We start from the raw sequence: 22,355 nt of genomic DNA on the forward strand, positions 1-22,355 counted from the left end.
CTAATTGTAAGCTTACCTTACGCGTATGTTTTTTCGTTTGTTCTGACTTAAGAAAAATCAAGAAAACTCTCTACTCAGGTATAGAGTTAATTTGTGAGTTTCTCAGACAATGGTTAATCATAACCAAAACCTGTTTTGATGGTTTCTTATTGTTTCTGCTTGTTTGGTGAGTTTGCAAAAGTTTTTGAAAGGAAAGCTGACGCGTACAATTAGCTCATTTGCATAGTGCAGCTCTTGCACTTTCAAGTCCGAGTCGGTGTTTTCAATTGTCAACAAATCTTGACAAAGATTTCTTTCGTTATCTTTTGTGCTGAGATGCTGCAACAAATTTCACGAACGCAAAAAAGGCTACTAACATCATGTGTGTTTCTTCAACATAAGCATAGTGACGTTTTACACTACGAAAATGAAAATAGACAAGGAGTTTTGATAACTCGATCAACAAAATCGAAATCGTTATTCGAAGTTGATTAAAGAAAGCGTCATCGTACATCTCATACTTTGCTGATTATTTCTGCTTTATTCGTATATTTTCAGCTTAGCTTTTGTAATATGCTCTCAAACATTTATCAATCTTAAACATATTTAAAAACTATAGAGTTATCGTGTGAGTTCGATGTATGCTTTCACACGAAAGTGCGGCGGAAGTACAATTTGTCATGTTTACTGACTGTAAAAAACAAGCATCGGCGGGCGCTCTCGTTCATTGACAACAGAGAATTTACTGGATTTTTACACGAATAAAACTGAGCAGTATCTACGGACGTAAAGTTATTGGGCCTTGATGAAACATCAAGCGTTGCTTACAATTCAGGCGAAACTCAAACTAGCAAATTTTGCTTTACTTTTCGGTCGCGATAGACTGGCAAATTCCTCGCAAGCGAGTGGCAAGAGGAGCTAGGAAACTATGATGTCCTGAAGCTATGCTATATCTAAATATATCCAGCTAGTTTTTTGCTGTGTAATGGAAAAGCTGTTAATCTTCAACATATGTGAAATTTAAAGTGGGGTAATGTACAGCTCATGTACAAGAAGCATCCGTCGGAACACAACTTGGTCAGCGATATATGTCTAAGCTTAAAGCGGAACATACCTAAATTCGACACTGTCTTACTTCACTCAGACTGGAGCAGCTTACGACGAAAATACTTAAGCAATTCCAACAGACGTAAACGCGATGAGTTGTGTGCCAAAAACGTGAAAAATGTCAGGAATTTCGGACGCCATTTCCCCCACGCGACATCCGCAAAAGTCCTCGCAGCATGTACGCGCGTGTGCCGCAGGTGATGGCGCAATTTGTTCTAAAAATAGAATTATTGTCCCATATCATGGGGACAACCCCAATACTAGAAATGGCGCGCGCTTACGGTTTCCGTCCCCGATTATGGCTCCTGACAAGACATAAAATAAACTTCAGATGGCAATTATTATAGGGTATACGATATCGGAACTTTAAGATAAAAACTATCGTACCTTCGATGGTTGAAGCAAGTGCAAAAATGAACAAGAAAACTGGAACGAAGTAAATCGGGTGTAGGTGCACAGACGACATGTTGCTCAGATTGAAAGAGAACTTTGCTGTGGTGTACATTAAAATGACTACAAGAGCTATCTATGCATACGTGCTGACTGTCACCTACGTGTTGGGACAAGTCGATTTATAAGATTATCATAATGACAACGATGGCAAATAACTCGTTTTACTGCTCTATTATGTAGATGCTTGCTTTTTGGTGGGGAGGTGGGGTGAGATGGTTGGTCCGCAGACTGATGGCTACAATTATTGCATGTTGGGCAATTAAATTATAGCATATTTGGATATTGACCTAATTTCTCCATCGCAAGTGAGAATTTGTGCGGATCTTTGACAAAATAGCAAGTGATATCTGTAGCGAATGCAAAGTTCTGTACAAATTCAGATCTGTCTTGTGTTGTCAAAATTACTTTTTAGACCGCATCCTATATCCCCTTTACCCATTCATCTCTACCCCCTTATCACCAAAGACTAAAATTAAAGTTCATGACAACAAGTTTCCAAGTTCGAATCTTTGGCGCTTTATTAGGACCGATCGACCTCTCGTCTTTGAGTTTTTAATTTTCGATTCTAAATGAGCTATTTAGCCTGCATGCATATTGCGTGTTTACCAGGCGAGCTAGTATCTACGGCCCAATACACCTTGAATGGGTCAGCAAATCGTTTACGAAAATGCCATGTTCTGTTATGCTTGGACTCTCATTACCGTAGGTCTTTCGTTTTTAAAATATCAAGGTCATGACTTGTCACATGACACATTTCTGTCAGTTTCCTCGACTTTTTTGTAACTCAGACAGTGCTCCGACAACGATAGCGACATAAATGAGCCCCTGTGTCGATTTGTATGATGGATGTTGAGTAAGCGTAAGGAATGTTAGAAGGATAGTACCATTGTTTAGTGCATATGCAAGCCCTAGAGCCAGCTAGCCCGTTTGATTCAATTGTTTATAAAACAATCGTTGACGAACTAGCGAGTGTTTCCCAGTTTTGCCGTACGGGAAACATTTTCTCCAACGTCAGTTTTTGTTTTCAAGAACCAAAATATGTTTCTGCTACACGGCAGAAACATTCTGTGTTTTCGCGCGGCATTGAACCATGTTTCTTGATGTTTCCCAGCTTTTCCACAACCGGCAACATTTGTTCCTTAGCAACCATCGCTCGCTTGTTCCTAAGGTTTCCCACCCGAGAGAAAGTCAACATGGCTGACTCAAGGGAAAACTCGAGCGAAACTTCTGCTTCGAGTAAGAAAAATAAGGGAAACGAGAGGTAATATAATGCACAGACGAGGAATAGAGCAGCTAATTACTAGCTACGAAGAAAGGAAATTTTATGGGACTTCACCAGCAAGGAATACAGTGACCGAGACAAAAAGCCGTTGGCATTCAATTGTATTAATAAGTTCCGTCCCGAGAAAAATTTGGTGGACGTGTGCGGCCCACTTTCCAAAACCCTTACCCCATTTATGACCGAAATCCGCGATTTTCAATACCCTATTTATGACCTGACCCTAAATCAACACCCTGTTTCAGACCTGCCTTATACTTAGTTCCCTAATTCAGACCAACGCTAAGGGCCCATTAACCGTTTCATGCGCGCGCTCGCGCGCGTTGCTAAGAGGGTAAAATTTCACTTCCGGTTACTTGCGTCACCCTGCGCGCGGAAAATAAAAACAACTCAACAGTTTGCAAATTCACTTACATTTAAGATGCTTTTTATTTGAGTTTCACATGGTGCAAAATAAAAAAACAAGTACAAGCAGAGACAAAATAAGAGAGAAAACAGAAAATTAAGAGCAAAAGAAAGAGAAAAACTAACTGCGCGTGGCTTTGTTTGATCTTACCGAAGTGTGCTGGTAGTGTAAATTGCGTACGCGCTGATAGGGTAACTTCCAATATATATCGGCCGCACTCCCGGTTTCTTGAAATGCTAAAGGAAACGCGGTTTTTCATTAAATCGAGCCTTTTTCGGCAAGTTTTGATTAAAGCCAACGTTGGAAACATAGCTATGCACTCCTTTGCAAAATGAAGTTTTTTCAGAAAATTTCGAATTTTTCAATATTTCGAAATTCTCTCAAAATCTGACCTTTTTGAAATAAAACAAAATGTATGCATAGCATAATGAGGATTAAAATCAAAATATTAAATCAATGAAAAATCCCGACAAAGTAATATGCCAGGGAGCCTTTGCATTTTTTTCAGTATTAGTCACATGACCAGGGGCGTGGCCTGATAACGTCATCACTGGTGTTATTGGTCATGAAGAAGTTAAAACACGTGAAATAACACTGAACTAACGAAAAATGATGAGGTTATATCAAAATAAATTTTCCTCAGAAACGGCTCGAAAAGATCAGTTAATGGGCCCTTGAAGGCATCATGAAGGGTTTTTGTTGATCGATAATGATGAAAAAGTAGCTTCTTCTAGAAACCATGTCCGATTTAAAGCTAGAGTGCAGAAACCAGACTCTATTAATGATCAAAATGGCTAAAATCGATACGCTATTTATAACCAAAACGGCTGAAAAACCATACCCTTTGAGGCCGCACATACCTATATAGCCCATATAAGGGAGTAACCCCCGGGTTCCGTCCCCACTCCCTAAGGTCAGGGCCAATTCGAAAGTGCGCATGCACCCGCGGTGTTTCCAGAAACATGTTTCCTCGTTTTTATAGTCAGTTCGGTGAGCGACATGTTTTCTCGTGTTTCCTACCATTTTTGCCACCTGGGAAACATGTTTCTGAAAACATGTTTCCTCGTTTTTCCAGGCCTTTAGGCCGAGTGATTACTGCTAAAAATTCAATGTTCAATGTTAAAATCTACATCTCAGTTCTAAACCTGGTGACATCTTTCGTGCGATTTCGGCGTCAGTCATTATGATTCGGACAAGTTAAAGCCCGTGATTCCTGATCTACATGTGATTCAATAAGAAAGTGAAAATCACGCCATGCCTTGCACATGTTCTGAATAGTGAAGATATCGTTTTAACACCTCCACTTTTTTGGCTTCCTGTCATTAATGATCGTCAGCTCGTGAATAAATGAGTTGACATCACAAATGTAGAAGTTCCTGTACGCATTGGGTATATCTGCTATCGGCTTCATCGATTTGTAACATTATGAAAGGGAAACATGACTTCTTTCCACGCTCCGAACCTTTCAGTACAGACATCCGTATGACAGCTTTTCAGCTTTATCTTGATTAAGGAAGAATCCATGTATACATTTAAAGTTGAGAACGTTTCACAGCGATGTAAACGTCTGTGTAGCAAGAAGCTAAAAAGTGTAAAATTTCGGCTTATCGCAAAGTGAAATCTGAGCTTTCAGTACGATGACCGTTTTTCGTGAATTTCCGCCGTTATTTTTCAAAAAACTAACTTGATTTCCTTCAGTTGCTTACCTAGGCCTTCAAACTAGCAAAGTATAAGCAAAATCGCGATTTTTCGACCGTGGCCACATTTTTAGAGCTTTCTTTGATTTTTACTGACATTCACTCTTAGATGCCATTTTCAACAACAAAAACAGGAACAACAAGCCAAGGATCTTTTGGCAGTTTCCTGCACTATGATCGAATAATAAAAATCGATAATTCGTCGCTGTCACATAACTGCAAAGAAACAGGATTACCTTTAACTCCCTCAAGCACTGAGAAGATAAAGGCCAGAAGAAACACCCCTACTTTCGTTGAAAACATCAGGACTTTAAATTATGAGATAAATCAACCCTGTTGTAGGAATTGACTGCAGCCAGTCAAGTTGCAGTACCGTTATATTGCGATGAGAATACTGCGAGTATTGATGAGCAGGTATCAAATGATGTTTCCGTAAGGAAATAATCATGAATTCAGTCATTTCAGTAGAATGCCCGGTAAATAGTTTTTCCAACTTGGCAAGATGAACAACACATATATGGAAAAAAAATATGTACCGAGTATTATTTTTAGCAGGTATCAAATCGTTTTTCCGCAAGGAAATAGCTTAGAGTATCAAAGTATCAACAAAATAGGTTCTTAAAAGAAGTAGCTTATCGACCAAATTTGCAAGATGAACAAGACGTATGTGGAAGTGACGTAGCGAGTATTGAATAACGAGTATCAAATGGTCTTTCCGCAAGAAATAGCCTGCCGTACCAGCAGTTGCAACATAAGCCCAGCAAAAAAGGTCCTTTTCCCCTTCTTGGCAATTATCTACAAAAACGCTTCATTTGTGCAATGGTTGTTCGTTTAAACACAGTTGGTAACGGAGCAACCAAAACCGAAAGCAACAACGGACTTTTGGATAAAGTTGTCCTCTTTGTTTCCTTTGTCGTCGGTCGTAATTTTTCTTCAATTTGCTTCGATTGAACATGTGTTACTGGAAGCCTTGTGGCCGATATAGATTGACAGATAGTTCAATAACTTTGTTTGCAACCCGCAAAGTGGATCGAGTGCACCGAGCGATCTGTCGAGATAACTGGACCAATTGATCATCCGGCATGGAATTGAATATGTGTCAGCCGGATAGAATGGGTGATTACAGTGAAAAACAGCAAATAAATTAGGTGATTTAAAATTCATGCGTAGGACGTTACAGCACAACCTCCCAAAACTGAATGCAACAGTGAGATCTGCTAAACAGCAAAGTTATAGAACAGCGAAGACCCAATGGCTCTTTCTATGGCTGGTTTTTCCTCAAGGAAATTTGCATGTCCTTTAAGCTATTTTGCTAAGGGTAAGGAAAAGATATAATTCGTTGAAGTGTTGCCAAGTACTATGAATTTAGAAGGAACTAACACTTGAAGTGATTTGCGTTAGCCGGACTAAAAAGGTTAAAGACATAATTCGAAATTTCGTAGATGTGGAAGGATTATGCTACCAACAGCTGGACAACATTATCTAAACCATGACCTTAACAGACGAGTTCAATTGCTCAGTATGTTTAGCCTGCATGTACTTCATCACATTCACTTCAGTTCTGTCAGAAATAAAACAATTTTACCAACATAAAATAGACCAAAAATAAAACAAGGCATGCTTCTTGTTTGCTTGAACCGTGAAGATGAAACACAACTGGCATCTGTGCAATTTTTTTGGATCAGCTTGCATTTAATTTATTTAATGGGATTTCTCTCAATCGATAACAATTTTTGCTTTTCTGAAGTTACCATGATTAAACTATCAAATATTATTCAAGCTCCCCGAGTAATCATGGGAAGAAGTTTTATTTTGGACGTCTCTTTTGGACGGTATATAAAACGCTTTTGATCGCGCCGATTGGCCTGCTTGAGCAATGCACTCGGGGCCATGCCTTTTCCTCTCGCATCTGCTCATTTGCGAAGAGTTTTCTCAGGTGCCGACAAAAGAAATTAAAATGACCAGTGCGGCTACCATTCTTCATTTTGACGTAAAAGAATATAAGTTTTAATGTATAAGCTCCAGCAATGTCGAATATTCTACACAGTAAATGCAAAGTCTGCCGTCTTGTAATGCAGAGACTATCTACAAATTACGAAAGGTGCAAAGTACGAAAGGAAATCATCCGCATCATGATCGTAAAATATTTTGAACGTTTAAATTTGTCTGAAATTGAGATCGCTATACTCTACAAACAGTTCTCCCAATTCGTAATGAAAGGAAGCAAATAAGGGTATACATTCTAAATTACAAAATCAGTTCCTATCACGACTCTTCGTCAGTAGTTTCTTGCATTGTAAAAATGGTACTGTTGATAGATCTACACGAGGTTAAAATATATGCAAGAGTGCGGAGTTACCTTTGACGCCTTCTAACACCAGGCAGCAAGAAATCAACAGAAGCACGCTTTTTTTCGTTGGAAATGCCATGACTTGAAAATCTGAAGTAAATACCCCTGTTGCAGAGATATACACTGGAACACAGCTAAATGAAATGCAGTTATATCAGTGGAGAAAGTACAAGAAATATCGAGTAACAAATGTCAAACAGTGTTTCCGCAAGGAAATAACGTTATCCACCTAGTTGAGTAAAAGGCTATTAAAATAGTTGCTGCCCAACACAACAAAGTGAACCACATTTATATGGTCATATATGGAAATAGTATAACGTGTATTGAATATATTGATTGGCAGGTGTTACGTGTTCGTATAAATCACCTTTCCATAGGGAAATAACGCTATCAACTGTTGCAGCAAATATCAAATCCAGGGAAAATGGTTTCCTGACAAGGTCAAATAATCTCAGCTACGATCTTTAAGGTATTTTCTTTTTAATATACATTTTTTTTTTTTCAACATGAACGCTTTGGGTTAACAGAATGAGTCAAGTTAACCCTGTCTACATGTAGTCTGACTTGAATTCTCCGCGGTGATTTCATCTCAATTTGTGATCAACAACATTCAATCTAAGAGCAATCAAAGTATAAGTTTTGCTACAAACGTTATATGGAAATACTTTGGCCTCTCAACTGTTTCATCACCTGACTTGACATTGCTATGGCAACTATGATTTTCCCCCGAATGTGTGTCTATTAGCAAGATACCAAAACTTGTATCCGGAAGGAAATAAAGGTTTAAGCTCTTAGCCTCGTGAAAATTTAATTTTAAAATGCATCTGTTGGTATCGTATCACACAAACGTATTGTTTGACCGTTTAAAGCACGAGTAAGGAATCTAATTTTTTTTTCTTTTAACGAGACATAAGACCAAGAACCCACTATGGTATACTGGACATGTATCACTATAACGCTTATAAGATTGGATATATACACACTATTTGCCTGTTTAGCTTCAGTATCTGTAATTCCTTAATTTTGATTTAGTTTTCTTTTCTTTTTTTTCTCATCCGTTCTAAGCCCTTAGTCAAGTATTATGACCACAGTTTGCACTACATTTTAAAACAGGTTTGATTATATAGTATTTTGACACCTTGAAACTTCACCAGCAATTTTCTTAAAAGCGATCTCATTGAAATATTTAAAGTTTTTCCACCATTTAGACAGCTATGTTAAGTCGTAAAACCCGACGTCGTATATCCACCTGATATCCACAATTATAATCCATCAAATATTTTTTTTCTTACACGCGATTAGTCTAAAAACTGGGAAATATCAAAATGATATTCCCCAAATTTCAAATCCTGTGTGTTGGCGAAAATTTTTAAAGGATAATAAACACAATTCCCTCCATTTGACTTAAAAAAATATGCTCGGATATTTTTCCTTGAACATTATCAGTTAATCGAAGCTCACAAATTCCTTGAGCTTCGCTCGCTCGCTTCTTTGAATAGATAATGTCCGCGGACAAATATTCGAGCATATTTTCGCGCCAAATGAAGATTATTGTTTATTTAATTATCCCGTAATGAAAAGGTAAAACTGTGGGTACGACATTCATAACGTAGCCATGGTAACTCAGGTCATGGTAAAACGTATTCTGTTTTAAACTTTCATCCATCTCTAGAACGCCAGTAACGTTCGATTTTCTGATAACTGCGGTGCTCTAGTCGCTCAAAGTTGAACAGTATCGTCGTTCCAAAATCTGATTGAGCCACCTTAAAAAGTTCAGTTCAATGCTTTGCCCAATTCCTAATCATTTGGTTAAAGACTGGTCACGTATCTACAGTAGGCATTTAGAAGCAAATGTTTATGTATCTTATTAAAAAAAACTCTCAATCCATCGAGATTGCAGGAGCCTCGTGGTAATTTATGTGCCCCATGCTGTGGAAATAACATCCCAGCACAAAATGGTGTCTCTCTGTCCAGTGTAACAAACGTGCTAAACTTCGGTGGGACTAGCATCAAGCACAACAGCTCCAAGATGCAGTTATTAAAACCTCGCTTCTCGGAGCAAGTGTCATAGAGCCATAAATATAGTCAAGCCGGACGTCATTTTGCAAAGCGCTCGTCTCTTCTAATCAATGCGTATTTTAAGAGCCTAGCTAAGGAGGCTCGTCTTTCGGTTTCTAGGCTGCTAGTAACTTTAAACTATCGCTCTGACTAAGGTGAACATCATTATTATGAGGGAGCGCACAGTCGAGGTACGGCGTGCATAAACAAATGCGAAACCACTCCTCCTCCTCCTCCCTCCTCCCTTCTTCCACTCACGCAAACTCTTGCGTTTAAACTTCAAAGGTTTTTATTTCGCCCGCGTCCTCATCGATGCACGATTCTTGCAGATGTGTTAAGATAATAGAAGACATCTGCTTGCGGTCTCTGGACGTCGTTACGCGAACATAGAAGGTCAGTGAACAGACTATCTGTAATTAATTATTTTTTGTTATAACAACTGCTGATGAGATGCTATTGATGACCGATAATTCCTTTGAACCTTCTCCTATGAAGCTTAGCTGTAAAGCCAACAAGAAATGATTTTTATGTTAGATTGGCGTCGGAAGGTAACTCTTCCCAAAAGATACCCTCGCGGTAGTTTTAGGAGCCGAGAGACACTTGATTGTCAATATGACAGTCGGGTGTGACAGTCGTTAAAGTTAGCTAACTTTTAGTGTCAGTTAATTATGTCTTTGAGAACTGGTGCTTACTGGAGACAAAGCGATTCAGCATACTCACACAGAGCTAGATTTTTGGTGTTATTTTGAAAACTTCCGACGACGAGCACTCTTGCGATATATTTATGGCGGCTTAATCACTTGATTCTATATTTTGGTACGTTTTTCTGACATGTGGCAATCGGAACGAAAATGTGTTTGACCTTGTGGCTTGTTTTTTTTTTTTTTTTTTTTTATTTTCTCAAACAGACCAGCTTAATTTGGCACGGAAAAAATGGTGCTTTATGTTAGGGAACAAAACGGACATACATTTATAGAGAGCCGTAAGTACGTTACGTTACTATCACAGTAGCTTCTGGTGGTCTTGAGTAAAGTGATTATTTTCTTACAGCGACTATCCAGGTAGTACTTTTTTTCAGTGAATGAATTAAAGCATGGGTAACTACTGACGATAAACTGTAATAATGGTATTAATTCTTAATATTAGTAATCGGCTTTAACTGGGGCTTTTCAGCGACGCGTCACAGGTGTAACTAGCAGACTTTGAAGTGAAAAAGGTAACACGTATTCAAAGATTTTATTGATTGTTTTGTGAGGCAATCACACTTTTCAGCCATGAAATGAAGTCCGTTTGCCGTGATTATCATTCGATGTAGGCCATTTTGACTCACTTAATAGACAGTAATCAAACATTTTGCGAAAGGGTAAAATGTTTTTGCAACTTGAAATGAGAATCCTTCAATCCTTTATGGTTCGCAAGCGTAACCCTAACTGCCAGCCAGGTGTGACCAGCAAAGCGTGTGCGTTAGCGGGGCAAACCACGAAAGGGGAGCTAAAGCAGAAATTCGAAGGTATATTTAATTTTCAATCTTGCGGATTCATTGTTGGCAGTGAGAAGTTTGAGTAAACCAGACACATACCAAGAAATAATAACACACCAACTGCTTTCTTTATTACTTTACGGCTAAGAAACTACTTTTTTACAGCGGTTATTCCTAAGTTGCTTGGATTTGTACGGCATTAAGAAAGCCACCGAATGGAAACGGCAACGACAACGAGCAAATGCCCTGAGTGTTTGTTGCATCCTTAGTTGTTCTCTGCAAAATTATAGCTGGTGAAATCATTCAACAAATCTCTGAGGGTTTTTCGGGATTCCAGAGCAACGACGGCAAGTTTAACGCGGTTGCTTTACATATTCAGCCGAGGGCAGCTCTTAAGTCAGATAAGTACGCTGAACAGTTCTAAAAAAAATTCGATTTGTTAGCAGAACGGCATTTACAAGTGACAAATGTCGTCCTTGACGTTGCCATGGTAGTTGCTTGAAAACTTGTTTCATCGACTAATATGACGTGAAGTCAATTCGTTAAAACAACAGCTTTTAGTTTCGTAACCATTGATAAACAAAACAAAACAAAAATGATTACATATGTAATGTAGGCTATTGTTCTAGATCTAAACCTTTTAAATGGGATATATTTCATACATTAGATTTGCTAGCGCTGATTAGCGGAAAGCTACTTATAAGCCACCTAAAAGCTTCGTGAACACAGTATCACTCAGTTTCATGTCACAATCTGTTTCCCGGTGGTCTTCGGTTATAAAGTGCTTAATTCCTAAGACCTGAAGTTTGGCCATGCTACATATTTTATCCGAAGCGATCCTTTCGATATTAGCAGTTCCAGATATTGACGATTTCATTAACTTGATTTTATGTTTATGTTTTGGGGTTTGTTTGTTTGTTTGTTTGCTTTTTGTTTTGATAGCAAATGTCTAACCAACAAAAACTGTATATTCAGAAGCAAAGGGATCATCGCGAAACTAAAACTAAAAAGAAAAAACAACAACCAAAACAATCAGGAAGAAACAACAAACGAAAAAAAGTGCCAAGAATTAAGATCAGTCTGTATAGGCTGGAACTAAGCAATTGTAATTTAACCGTAGTCTCACGGCACGGTTTGTTTTTCGAGGCCAATTTTCACTTTTAATGTTAGGCTACTTTGCTTCGCTCCTTACGGTACTCCCTAAAGAAAGGGATACATCCCACGATTTTCTTCTTAAAAGAAGAGAACTTGGTGAGAAGTCAGTTAGAAACGGATTACTGTAGGAAATACACTTGTCTACTAGAGCGGTTTTGGACAGTATTTTTCTGTTACTGAGTGTCAGAGATGTAGCGAAATCCAACAGAAGTCGCTGGTAATTGTGACATAAAACAAAAGTAAATTCAATAATGTAGTAAAGCGAATTAATGTTGCTATTCTACAGACCACACTGTCTGAGACTCTTAATCAGCGAATGTTAGAGCTATCTCAGGTCAAGTTTCGGCGTCGTTCCAAGCCATCTAGATGCTACAGACCACCCCTGCATCCTCCCAATGGCTACAGTGGTGATTTCCCCATCCATCATGACGACAGTTAAGTAGCGACGACTCTCCTCCTCCACAGTGGACATGATTCATCCAGATACGGCCAGAACCAGGGCCGAATGTTGCCCAGTAAGTTACCGAAGCTGCACCGGTAAATCCCAGCTGGCGACACACCACATGCGCTTCTCTCATATCCCAGTAGTGATCACACACCGTTCCCCACTGTCCGTAGACGTACACTTCAACACGACCAAAGTGAAGACCTCCGTCCGCCAGACGAACGACAGAAGATCCATAAGAGCACCTCACACTGGCATCTCGGCTGTGAGTGCAGTCATGGTTGCCCCATCCACGGTGTCTGCATTCATGCAAATGGGCCTCACTTCCTGAGCATGCCACGTCATCCATCCAAATTGGACCAGTTCCTTGACCATGGGTGGCACTGCTGTATGCTCGTAGAGCGCGAGTAAAGCCAAGTTGCCTGCAAAAGACGTTAGCATCATTCATATCCCATCCGTCATCACAGATTGTACCCCACTTACCATCGTAGAAGATTTCAACTCTTCCCTCAGGTGACGGTATTGGGGAACTGTTGTTTATACGGATGGATCCTCCTGTAATGACTAATCATAAGAGACAAAAATAGACCGGATTTTCATTTGAGTGTCGTAAACCCAAAACCACAGAAATCACCCTAGTCAGTCAGAAATTACACCAAGATTCAGGTAAACCAATCAGAAAAGGGACCAGATGTATCCAGTTGACTCAAAGCGCGGTAAACTGTGAGCGAGTTAGTATTGGCTCTTTTTAAACTTCTGACTGGACTGACAAAAAAGGCGCGACTTTAATTTTTGGGCCAATCGCTTAGCGTGGAGCTGAGATGTAAGGCGAAGAAAGATTTCAATAACCTTATGAAAACCGGTTTAAGTGAATGATGAAAACAATATGAGGTTGAGTACAACGATGCTCAAATGATCAAAATGAACAAACACGTACGTAAGCTCAAATCTTAATTTTGTCTCGCGTACCAAATAGATGAAAGCCTTTATTCTCTAAGACAATACGAAAGTGTTCCAAAGTTAAAACACAAATGTGTTTCTTTTTGTGCGCGTGTACAATTATCGATCATAATTATTGAAAAAAATAGACGCGGTACACTAATAATCATAAAAGTGCTTAGTTTTTTAAAACATTTTTTTTCCCAGTAAACGCATCTTACCTCGGTAATTTGCACGAAATCCCTTGTACTGTTTATTTTGGGCGGCATCGGTTGTAAATCTCACATAAAGGTTGTTTGATGAGCTGATGAGCGGAAGAGGTCGCTTGGACCCACTAAATCGTCCAATCACCGGAGAGGAGAGTGATGTGCCATCATATACAGTTACGTAATCGTCATATAACTCGGTGTCAAAACGATCAAAGGTGAGTTCCACCCATGCATTTGAAGTTATATTCCACTGACAATCCATTCGGTTTTCGTACCACTCTCCACGCTTATTTGACTGTATAAAACCATCTACTGTAGTTAGCTCAACCGTCTTATTTGTACAGGTGCTGGTAGAGTTCACCACAGGTGCTTTTAAATTGATGACAAATAAGAACACTTTACTTCAAATAGTTACTATATATCTTCAAACTCCGTTGTTTATAGTTTCACAATCACTTACAATCGCTTGTATTGTATGCACAAAGAAAAATAAAGAGGAAGACATGATATATGATATTCATATAAAAAGGCTTAGAACAGTTCAGATAGCAATTTTGCATTCCGAAAAAACCCGTCATTATAATCTCAAGATTTAAACACACTGTCTCTGAAACAGCTATTACTTCAATCTCCCGCAAGGTGAGAAAATTACATGAGTTCCTGCATGGCTTGTTCTATTTAGGTTTCCAATTTTTTAAGCGAATGGAACTGGCCAAAACGTTATTTTCTTCGTTTGGACATAAATTTCGTTGAACAAACAATTTTATCATCCCCCTCCATTTTTTTGTTTGTTGTTCTTCCTGATTATGACGATGACGATAATGATAATGATTTTACCAATGTAATATAATTGCCTCGGGCACTCACCACCACAATATTGCTGGCCGTCGCCTCCGTAGCCTGTGTTACATCTGCAATCGTAGTAGCCAGGAATATTCACACACTGGGCTAATTTGTGGCACGAATATAGACTCAGCTTGCACTCGTCTATATCTGTTTCGATAGAGAATTTAAAAAAAGTTCCTCATTGTGCTAAAATAATACGTTTGCTACAAATAACAAAGGAAAATGTATAATTAGATTGATTAGGAATGCCAACGACTTCCATATGATGTCAATTCATAACTGAAGTTAAAGCGAACGACCGTAATTCCGAAATTAAATAAATAAGTAAAATAAATAGGAATTTGCTGGGGCGCATCCCATGGAGAAACTGTTGGTCCACTGTTTTCAGATCGAACAGGATTTTAGAAGTGTGGTTTTCCCGCTAAGAGAAGACAATGTAAAAAAAAATGTCATTCTCAGCCGGGTTTTACAGCATTTCTGTTTCTAAGAAAACTGTCGTCCTAATTGGGATAACAAGAGCTGTGATAGAATTTAATAATTTTGGCTTGACATTATTTATTACGCAATTCCCCAGCTTTTTAAGTGATTTCTATACTACTTAACCGTTCATAAAAATCATTTTCTTATAAATGAATGAATGAATGAATGAATGCTTTATTTAACGTGGACATACGCTTAGTTTGAGAGCTAGTTTACAGGTATTCCACCTAATAACTAATGAGAACCTAACAACTAAACAACGCTAATATGACAATTCATCAGGTAAAAATCACAAATTAAATACTGATTAAAACTATTCAAAACTATCATTACAATATTACCGCCGCAGTCAAAATACTATTAAAACTAATGTCACAAATTTACTAATCCCCGAAATTTAGCGATCTAATTCTGTTTACTATTTCATTGGTGCCTACTTTTACTCTTATCACGATAATTTGATAGTTCATTCCATTTCTTGGCTGCAAAATATCTCCATGACTTTAGTCCATATTTGGTATTGTTAACTTTAGGTAAAGATAAAACATATTCTTGCCGCCTCAGATTGTACTTAAATGAGCGTAAATAAGATTCCTAATGTGAGGAAAGCTGTACGAACCCGAACAGTTGCCAGCTGCATTCCGCCGATATCCACCATCACATTGACACATGTAAGAACCATCATTGTTCACACAAGACGAACCTTGTGGACAGTTGTAGCCGAAGTGTTTGCATTCATCGTAATCTGTAGTGAAAAGAAAAATACTGGTACTTATTTCCTTTTATGTATTAGAGATGAAAAAGGGGGTTATTTGAAGTGTTAGAAGTCATCACCATAGTAAACAAACGCGGCAATGTTGAAAGAGGCATTTGTGATGAGAATTTGTTCAGTCTGCACTTTCGTGCAATAGTGGTTAATTGGGTACACGGCAGTTATCATCGCTTCCAACTTATTATCTCATCTAATGGACTCAATTGAAAACTCGCTAATCAATCCTCGTTTTTGAAATAAAACCATCTCTCCTTAAGGACGCTTCAAGATGAAGGTGGCTCATCATATCTTCTTCAGCATCACTGACACCTCTTCCCAGAAAACAACGAAGACAATTGTAAGAAAACAAGAAAGGTATTTTAAACTTACCTTTCTTACAAGTAAATCTGTGACAGTCCGTGCAATTGACATCATTCCATTCGTAGTCATGATTTTGAAGAAAACCCAGAGTATGCACACAATCCTGATTGGCAAAATTATTTGGTTGATATTTTGCCCAGTGATGGAAGTCAGTATTTGTTCCGTCGGTCCATACAAACTTTCCTTCTGTGTTGATATCAGACAGGCCCAACCAAGACTTTTCTCCTCCGTGCAAACTTTGAACGAACACATTCTCTTCTTGGCTGTGGATACTGGGAAGATTAGCTCCTTGTATGGCGCATGCTCCCTGACTGAGGCTCCATGAACTGCAGGGAGCTACTTTTCTGTAGCAATATCCCCTGAAGTAGAACCAGTCTTTTTCGCAAATGTCTGTTTTATAAGACAAAAATTCATGATTAGTTTAGGTCATAAATGAATATATTCATCATTTTTCAATAAGCTCCATGAGTGCCACATGACCTAAATGAAACAGCCTCATTCCTTTTCGCAAAAAAAAATAGCAAATAAATAAATAAATAAATAAATTAAAAAAGGATAAAAAGGAGTAAACTCCTTAATTCATCACCGTTTGGTAGTTCAGTCGTTCATTATATTCATTCATTGATTTATTGAGTCACAATATATTTCGCATTTTGAAAATATAGATTTTCTCGCTTTTTCAGTTGCTCTTAAAACAACAATTTATGTAAAACGAGCTTCGCCTTTTTGTACGCTACTTCAAATAAGTCAATTTAAGCACCAACAGGTGCATATTCCCACAGGAACTTTAACATGTGGGAACGATATGGGCGCTTACCTGATAGCACTGCATATGACACTGTGATGGGATCGAAACGTTTAACAAAGAGTTCTTTGGCACAAATGCGAAATCCATATTTGGTGATAAACTTGAAAAAAGAGAAAACAAACAATAAGAATTCTGATGCACAAGTTGTAATAAATGATTGCCGCTTAGTTATGTAGTGCCCTCATCTAAACAATCTGACAAAATGGAGGGGCATGTTTCATCCAAACCGTTGTTTTCTTAATGCTAGTGGTGCTTTCATCAGTCATTTAAGTCAAAATTATTGTCCAGAGACTCGACCTTGGAAAAATATTAAACTTGTTATTGTATTAATCTGCAATCTTGGAAATATCTGGGATTTTTTTCTTCAGGTATATTCAGCGCTTTCTTGTACCTCAATCCAGCTTACGATTCCGTTACACTCTGCGGCTGAGTTTGCACCACTGGTAGAATGTTTGGCTGTTACCAGCACCGTTGGGGGCTTGGAGTATGTCCAACCAAACTTTAAATCCTGTTTATCATTTTAAAAAAAGGACAGAAAATTAATTAATCCATCCTTAATGAAAGCCACTCTCGCCTACCTCCCCAACTCCAAGTTTAACCAATATATGATGCTTACCTTGCAAAAGGCGTAGTTGTACCTCTGTGAAGGTGAAACGTCGTTTGGAAAGTCGACCTCTTGGTGTTCTTTAAACAATGGCCGATGAAGATTTTCGAAGGCCAGCCAGTTCTGCAACAATACAAGTACAAGTCAATGAAAAAGGCTTACCATGTGTGGAAGTAAATATTGAATGATGCTTCTACAGTACCGTTTCTCGGAAGAGTTAGTACTAAATGACTGACTGACTGACTGACTGACTGACTGACTGAATCAATGAATCAATGAATCAATGAATCAATGAATCAATGAATCAATGAATCAATGAATCAATGAATCAATGAATCAATGAATCAATGAATCAATGAATCAATGAATCAATGAATCAATGAATCAATGAATCAATGAATCAATGAATCAATGAATCAATGAATCAATGAATCAATGAATCAATGAATCAATGAATCAATGAATCAATGAATCAATGAATCAATGAATCAATGAATCAATGAATCAATGAATCAATGAATCAATGAATCAATGAATCAATGAATCAATGAATCAATGAATCAATGAATCAATGAATCAATGAATCAATGAATCAATGAATCAATGAATCAATGAATCAATGAATCAATGAATCAATGAATCAATGAATCAATGAATCAATGAATGATGAGACCAGACCAGACTAAGTTAAAGTATTGCATTACATGACAATGAATTATGTCAAATTTTAATAACACATACCACTGAGATATCGTCATGAACTCCAGCAAAGTTTTGTAGTTCCCGGAGACAGATCTTAAAGGAACTCGCTGACACGTCTTCGAGCCACACACTGGTAGCATCGTGCATTAGACTTGACCTGTAGTGTTCAGCTGTTACTAATACCGTCGGTGACCTGGAAAACTTTCCCTAAGAAAAAGAAAAGAAAACAAAGTAGGTTGACTAGTCATAGAAACATTGGCTTCTTGGACTAGGAAATCACTTCAGAGTTGGAAACGCTGCGTTTGAATGTTTTCAATATATTTCAGAAAGCTAACAACCAAAACAGGCCAGTTACCTTAGAAAAGGCGACCGTTTGACAGCTAGTTCCAGTCCACCATCTAGAGAACGTTTCCTCCCCTGATATTCCTCCAGGGGGTGCACCTTGGTAGGCGACCCAGTCAATTGTGGCAAAGCTATCTGAGGGGTAGTCATTCCTGCCAGCTCGAGTAACACAGGCTGTAAACTGAGTGCTGTTAACACTTTCAACCCAAGGTGTGGCGGCCTCGTGCACCACGCTCGCATCAGAGTAATTAAAATGATTCACAGAGAGCTGCACGTATATCTTCTTCAGAGGATAAAATATAAAAGGATCAAATTTGATAACTTCGCACTGATCTTCTGCCCAAGAGGGAGTGTTTTTGAAATTGTGTCTTCCTCTCTGAACTGGAAAACCTACGAGGGAACAGAACGGAATAGCAAAAAAATACTGCATATGCTTCCACATGTACATTCAATTTATAATTCGAGTCTCCCTGTTAACCATGCAGTCAGTTCTTCTGTCTATCCATTCTTCCCGCTGTAGATTGCACTTAATTTGTGTAAACAATAGTTCAAGTAAACAATAGAGTTAAACACTTCTTCTACTAAAATTATAGTTACACTATTCCATGAACTAAACAAGCTTCCAAACACATAACAAGAAAACAAAATAGTTCCCATTACCTGTGCAGCTTCCAGGATGGTACTTGGTGTAATTTGCACGTCGTGTACATATGTCTTTTTGCAGCAAACACAGGTTATCAAAAGTGAGGCCGTTAGAGCCGCATACTTGCTCTTCGTATGACGGGCAATTTTCTTCACAAATGCAGTCATGCATGGTAGGAGTATAGGCTTTGCAGAAACTGTGGTATGTGCAGATAATATCCCTACATGGATCAAGGTCTGAAAATACAGAAGAAATAAAATAATTAGCTCAAGGGATTACGGTTCTTTCATACACTAGGAAAGGATTGACGACATGAATGAGTACAACGATGAATGGATGCACAATTTGTTTTTCCTTTTGGTTGCTGTTGTTGGTGCCTTAAAAAAAAAAAAAAGAAAGAAAAAATTTATATAGAGCTATATATTGGATCAAAACAGAACAGAACTGTGTCTTTGTTCCTGTCGCCAGGTGGGAGGTGCTAAACTGATCAATGCTGACTTGTAGAAACATCTAATATAATGATGTAAAAGAATGCTGAATAGATTAACCTCGGGATGGACAAAAATAGTGTTAGGTTTTCTGAAAGAACAAGAAACAAAAACAAAACAAAACAAAAAAGGTTTTCTGACGTATGCGGAGAGATTACAGATTGTGGTAATATGACAACAGTGCTATGTATTCAGTGGCGGATCTAAGGGAAGGGCCCGGGTGCCCCTCTCCCCTTAACTTGGGTAGGAACTGAGAAGAAATCACAGAAGGAAGAAAAGCCGGCATGAGAAGCAAAATACCCCCCCCCCCCCTGCCCCTTAGTTCAAGGTCTGGATCCACCACTGGTATTATTTAAGTTTCTACACATCAACATCCGTTGGTATGGGGCGAGGGTGGTTCAGATATAATAACACGGGGTGAGGGTGGTTCAGATAATAACACTTTTTACTCCAAGAAGGAAAATGCACGTTTCCGTAGTTACCTCCGATTACCAGAAAGTTGACGATAACATCCGTTCTCTGGCCATTGTACCCCGCGCTGTCCTTGATGCAAACTCGGCTGTGGGTTTTGTTCACTACCTGCGAAGGAACAAAACAATTTTTAAAAGATACAGCAGAGACGCCAGAATGATGTTTGGACAAATATGAATATGCGTGGGGGAAAATGAGATTTCATATTCCATCAGTATTTAGGAACAAACCATGCAACTATCTACAATATTGTATAAAAGTTGAAACTTCAATGAGGTGTTAATCTAGTTGTCCGTGACATACGTTAAAATGGTTTTCTACTGTTTCTTTAAGTGTATGAAGAAACTGTACCTCCAGCCAATTTGCTAGAGGACCTTTGTGAGAGCAAGCTATGTTGGCACTGTTACTGTCTCAATTGAGGACTGTTGCAAGTACCACGGGCGGCTTAAAAAATGGCTCTTTAAACTTGATAGTCTACAAAAGAAGTAGAAATTTACGATTAAGATGTGTTCTGATTCTGCCTGATGTATACCCAGATGTCTCAGAATGTAAATAAGGCTTGTTGTTGTATTCATTATTAAAAGCATATGGAAATGAAATGGACAACTAATTACAAACATAAAGCGATTGTGCTCCGCCATTTGCAAAAGAAACTGGTGCCATAAATTCACGTTGAGGCTTCTGAAACATTGAAGATCTTTCCAGTAGTAAAGGCTGTATATATTGTGATTACCTGGAACTATAATTTTATCTTCTTCTTAAACGATAATTATTATCTGTAATGTTATCGACTTGTCGCCTTTTTATAGCTTTGTTAGTCCACTCTAATTTTCAACATGAACTCCAAAGTTATTGATATTAAACAAAATACACTTACCATACACAAAGCATAATTATTTTCTGCAGCTGGTACCTCGCTCTTGAGAAATACAAGCTTTTGTGACTCTTTAGCTTCCCACGAGGATGAATAATTCTCGTACGCCAACCAGTTCTAAGGATTAAATTAAGATAAAGACCGTACCTCAATAACGTCTCTGAAATTTCTCGCATAAGATTAGTTGAAAAATCAAATGAAATGGGTCTTAACGCGCAAGTTCCTATTCAACGAACATTAGTAATGAAATCATTTTCATGAATTAATCACTTACCACTACAATTTTGTTGTGCCCGCCATCTAATGCCCTTGACTCTTGCAAGCAAACCTCAAACTGGCTCATGGTAACATTTTCCATCCAAACATGCATGGCATCCTGTTTTTGTTTTTTGGTTCCATGTTGGACAGTGACCTGAACTGTAGGAATCGTCGAAAAGGCCTAATGGGTGAAATGAAAAATTATGCATCTAAATACAATATGAAAACCAGTTAGCACTTGTTCTCCTGGAAACAGCTTGATAATCAACAAAATTTAAGTAGTAACCTTGCAGGGAATGGAAATGAATTGCCAGAAATATTTAACCGAACCGTTATTGGCGAAATTAACAATTGCATTCGTAACAAGGTGCTGTTAGGAAATTGCTCCCACTGTCCTAGTTTGGGATATTCGTGTCGAGCATATCTTCGATGCCTGAGAAAACTTGACAATATGATGTAAAAAATGATGAGTGGTCTCAATATCACAAATGCGTCGAAGTCCAATAAAAGCAAGAGAGCTAAGGTATTCTATTTTGCCCAAACCGATGCGGCCTTTACAATTTTGGCAACCCTTTAATTTTAGTTTGGATACATGCAGTCAGACGAAAACAACTCTTTTTCTTTACGAAGCAGCCAAGTTTTTTTACTCTTACCTTGGGAAAAATCACTTTTTTGCATTGCGTTCCAGTCGTAAATAAGCTAAAACTAGCCGATCCATCGTAAACTCCTGATTGGGAACCTTGGAAAGCAAACCAATCGATGCTGGTGTTACCTCCGTTACCTTGGCCACCTAGCACCAGACAGGCCTTGAAACCGCTTGTTGTCACGTCTTCCACCCAAATAAAAGACGTATCGTGGACTTTCGACGGAATTTCTCCGTGATTGGCTGAGATATACACTCGCACAGATGATCCTTTGGTAAAACTCTTGCTGAAGGACACATCTTCGCAATAGAGGCCACTGTTTCCCTTCTGTGGAATATGAACTTTACCCCACTGGGCACCTGAGAAACAGTTTTAAAAAACGGGATTTAATCAGTCAAACCAATGGGAAATCATTTATGAAATTAGACTGATCTTCATTGTGGCGATTTAAAGTTCAAGCTTCAAATTAAACTGCGTTTGATTTCGCAGAAAAATTGCGCTACATT

At 38.4% G+C, this 22,355-nt stretch overlaps 2 protein-coding genes across 3 annotated transcripts in view; both read right to left on the reverse strand.

Annotated features, from left to right (window-relative positions):
- Positions 1–7,449, reverse strand: part of LOC110040108 (uncharacterized) — a 49,802-nt gene extending 42,353 nt beyond the window's left edge. For both annotated transcript variants that reach the window (XM_089271940.1, XM_089271941.1), the window contains exon 1: positions 7,281–7,449. In XM_089271940.1, the coding sequence (XP_089128066.1) occupies positions 7,281–7,350 (70 nt within the window). In that variant the 5' untranslated portion in view covers positions 7,351–7,449. The remainder of the gene's footprint in view (positions 1–7,280) is intronic.
- Positions 7,450–10,915: 3,466 nt separating this feature from the next.
- LOC110040100 (uncharacterized) lies at positions 10,916–20,501 on the reverse strand. Its single transcript, XM_089271950.1, has 13 exons — positions 20,425–20,501; positions 20,085–20,181; positions 19,132–19,350; positions 18,485–18,861; positions 18,169–18,336; positions 17,440–17,550; positions 17,215–17,331; positions 16,833–16,923; positions 16,025–16,405; positions 15,503–15,628; positions 14,425–14,550; positions 13,570–13,926; positions 10,916–12,973 (listed from the first exon to the last, which is right to left on the reverse strand). Exons 3-13 carry the CDS (start codon positions 19,283–19,285, stop codon positions 12,327–12,329), a joined length of 2,655 nt encoding a protein of 884 aa, XP_089128076.1. The 5' UTR covers positions 19,286–19,350; positions 20,085–20,181; positions 20,425–20,501; the 3' UTR covers positions 10,916–12,326.
- Between the last annotated feature and the right edge of the window lie 1,854 nt (positions 20,502–22,355).

Source organism: Orbicella faveolata, unplaced genomic scaffold (genome assembly GCF_042242905.1).
Source record: "Orbicella faveolata isolate gen_17 unplaced genomic scaffold, um_ofav_v1 contig_34, whole genome shotgun sequence".
Classification (NCBI taxonomy): domain Eukaryota; kingdom Metazoa; phylum Cnidaria; class Anthozoa; order Scleractinia; family Merulinidae; genus Orbicella; species Orbicella faveolata.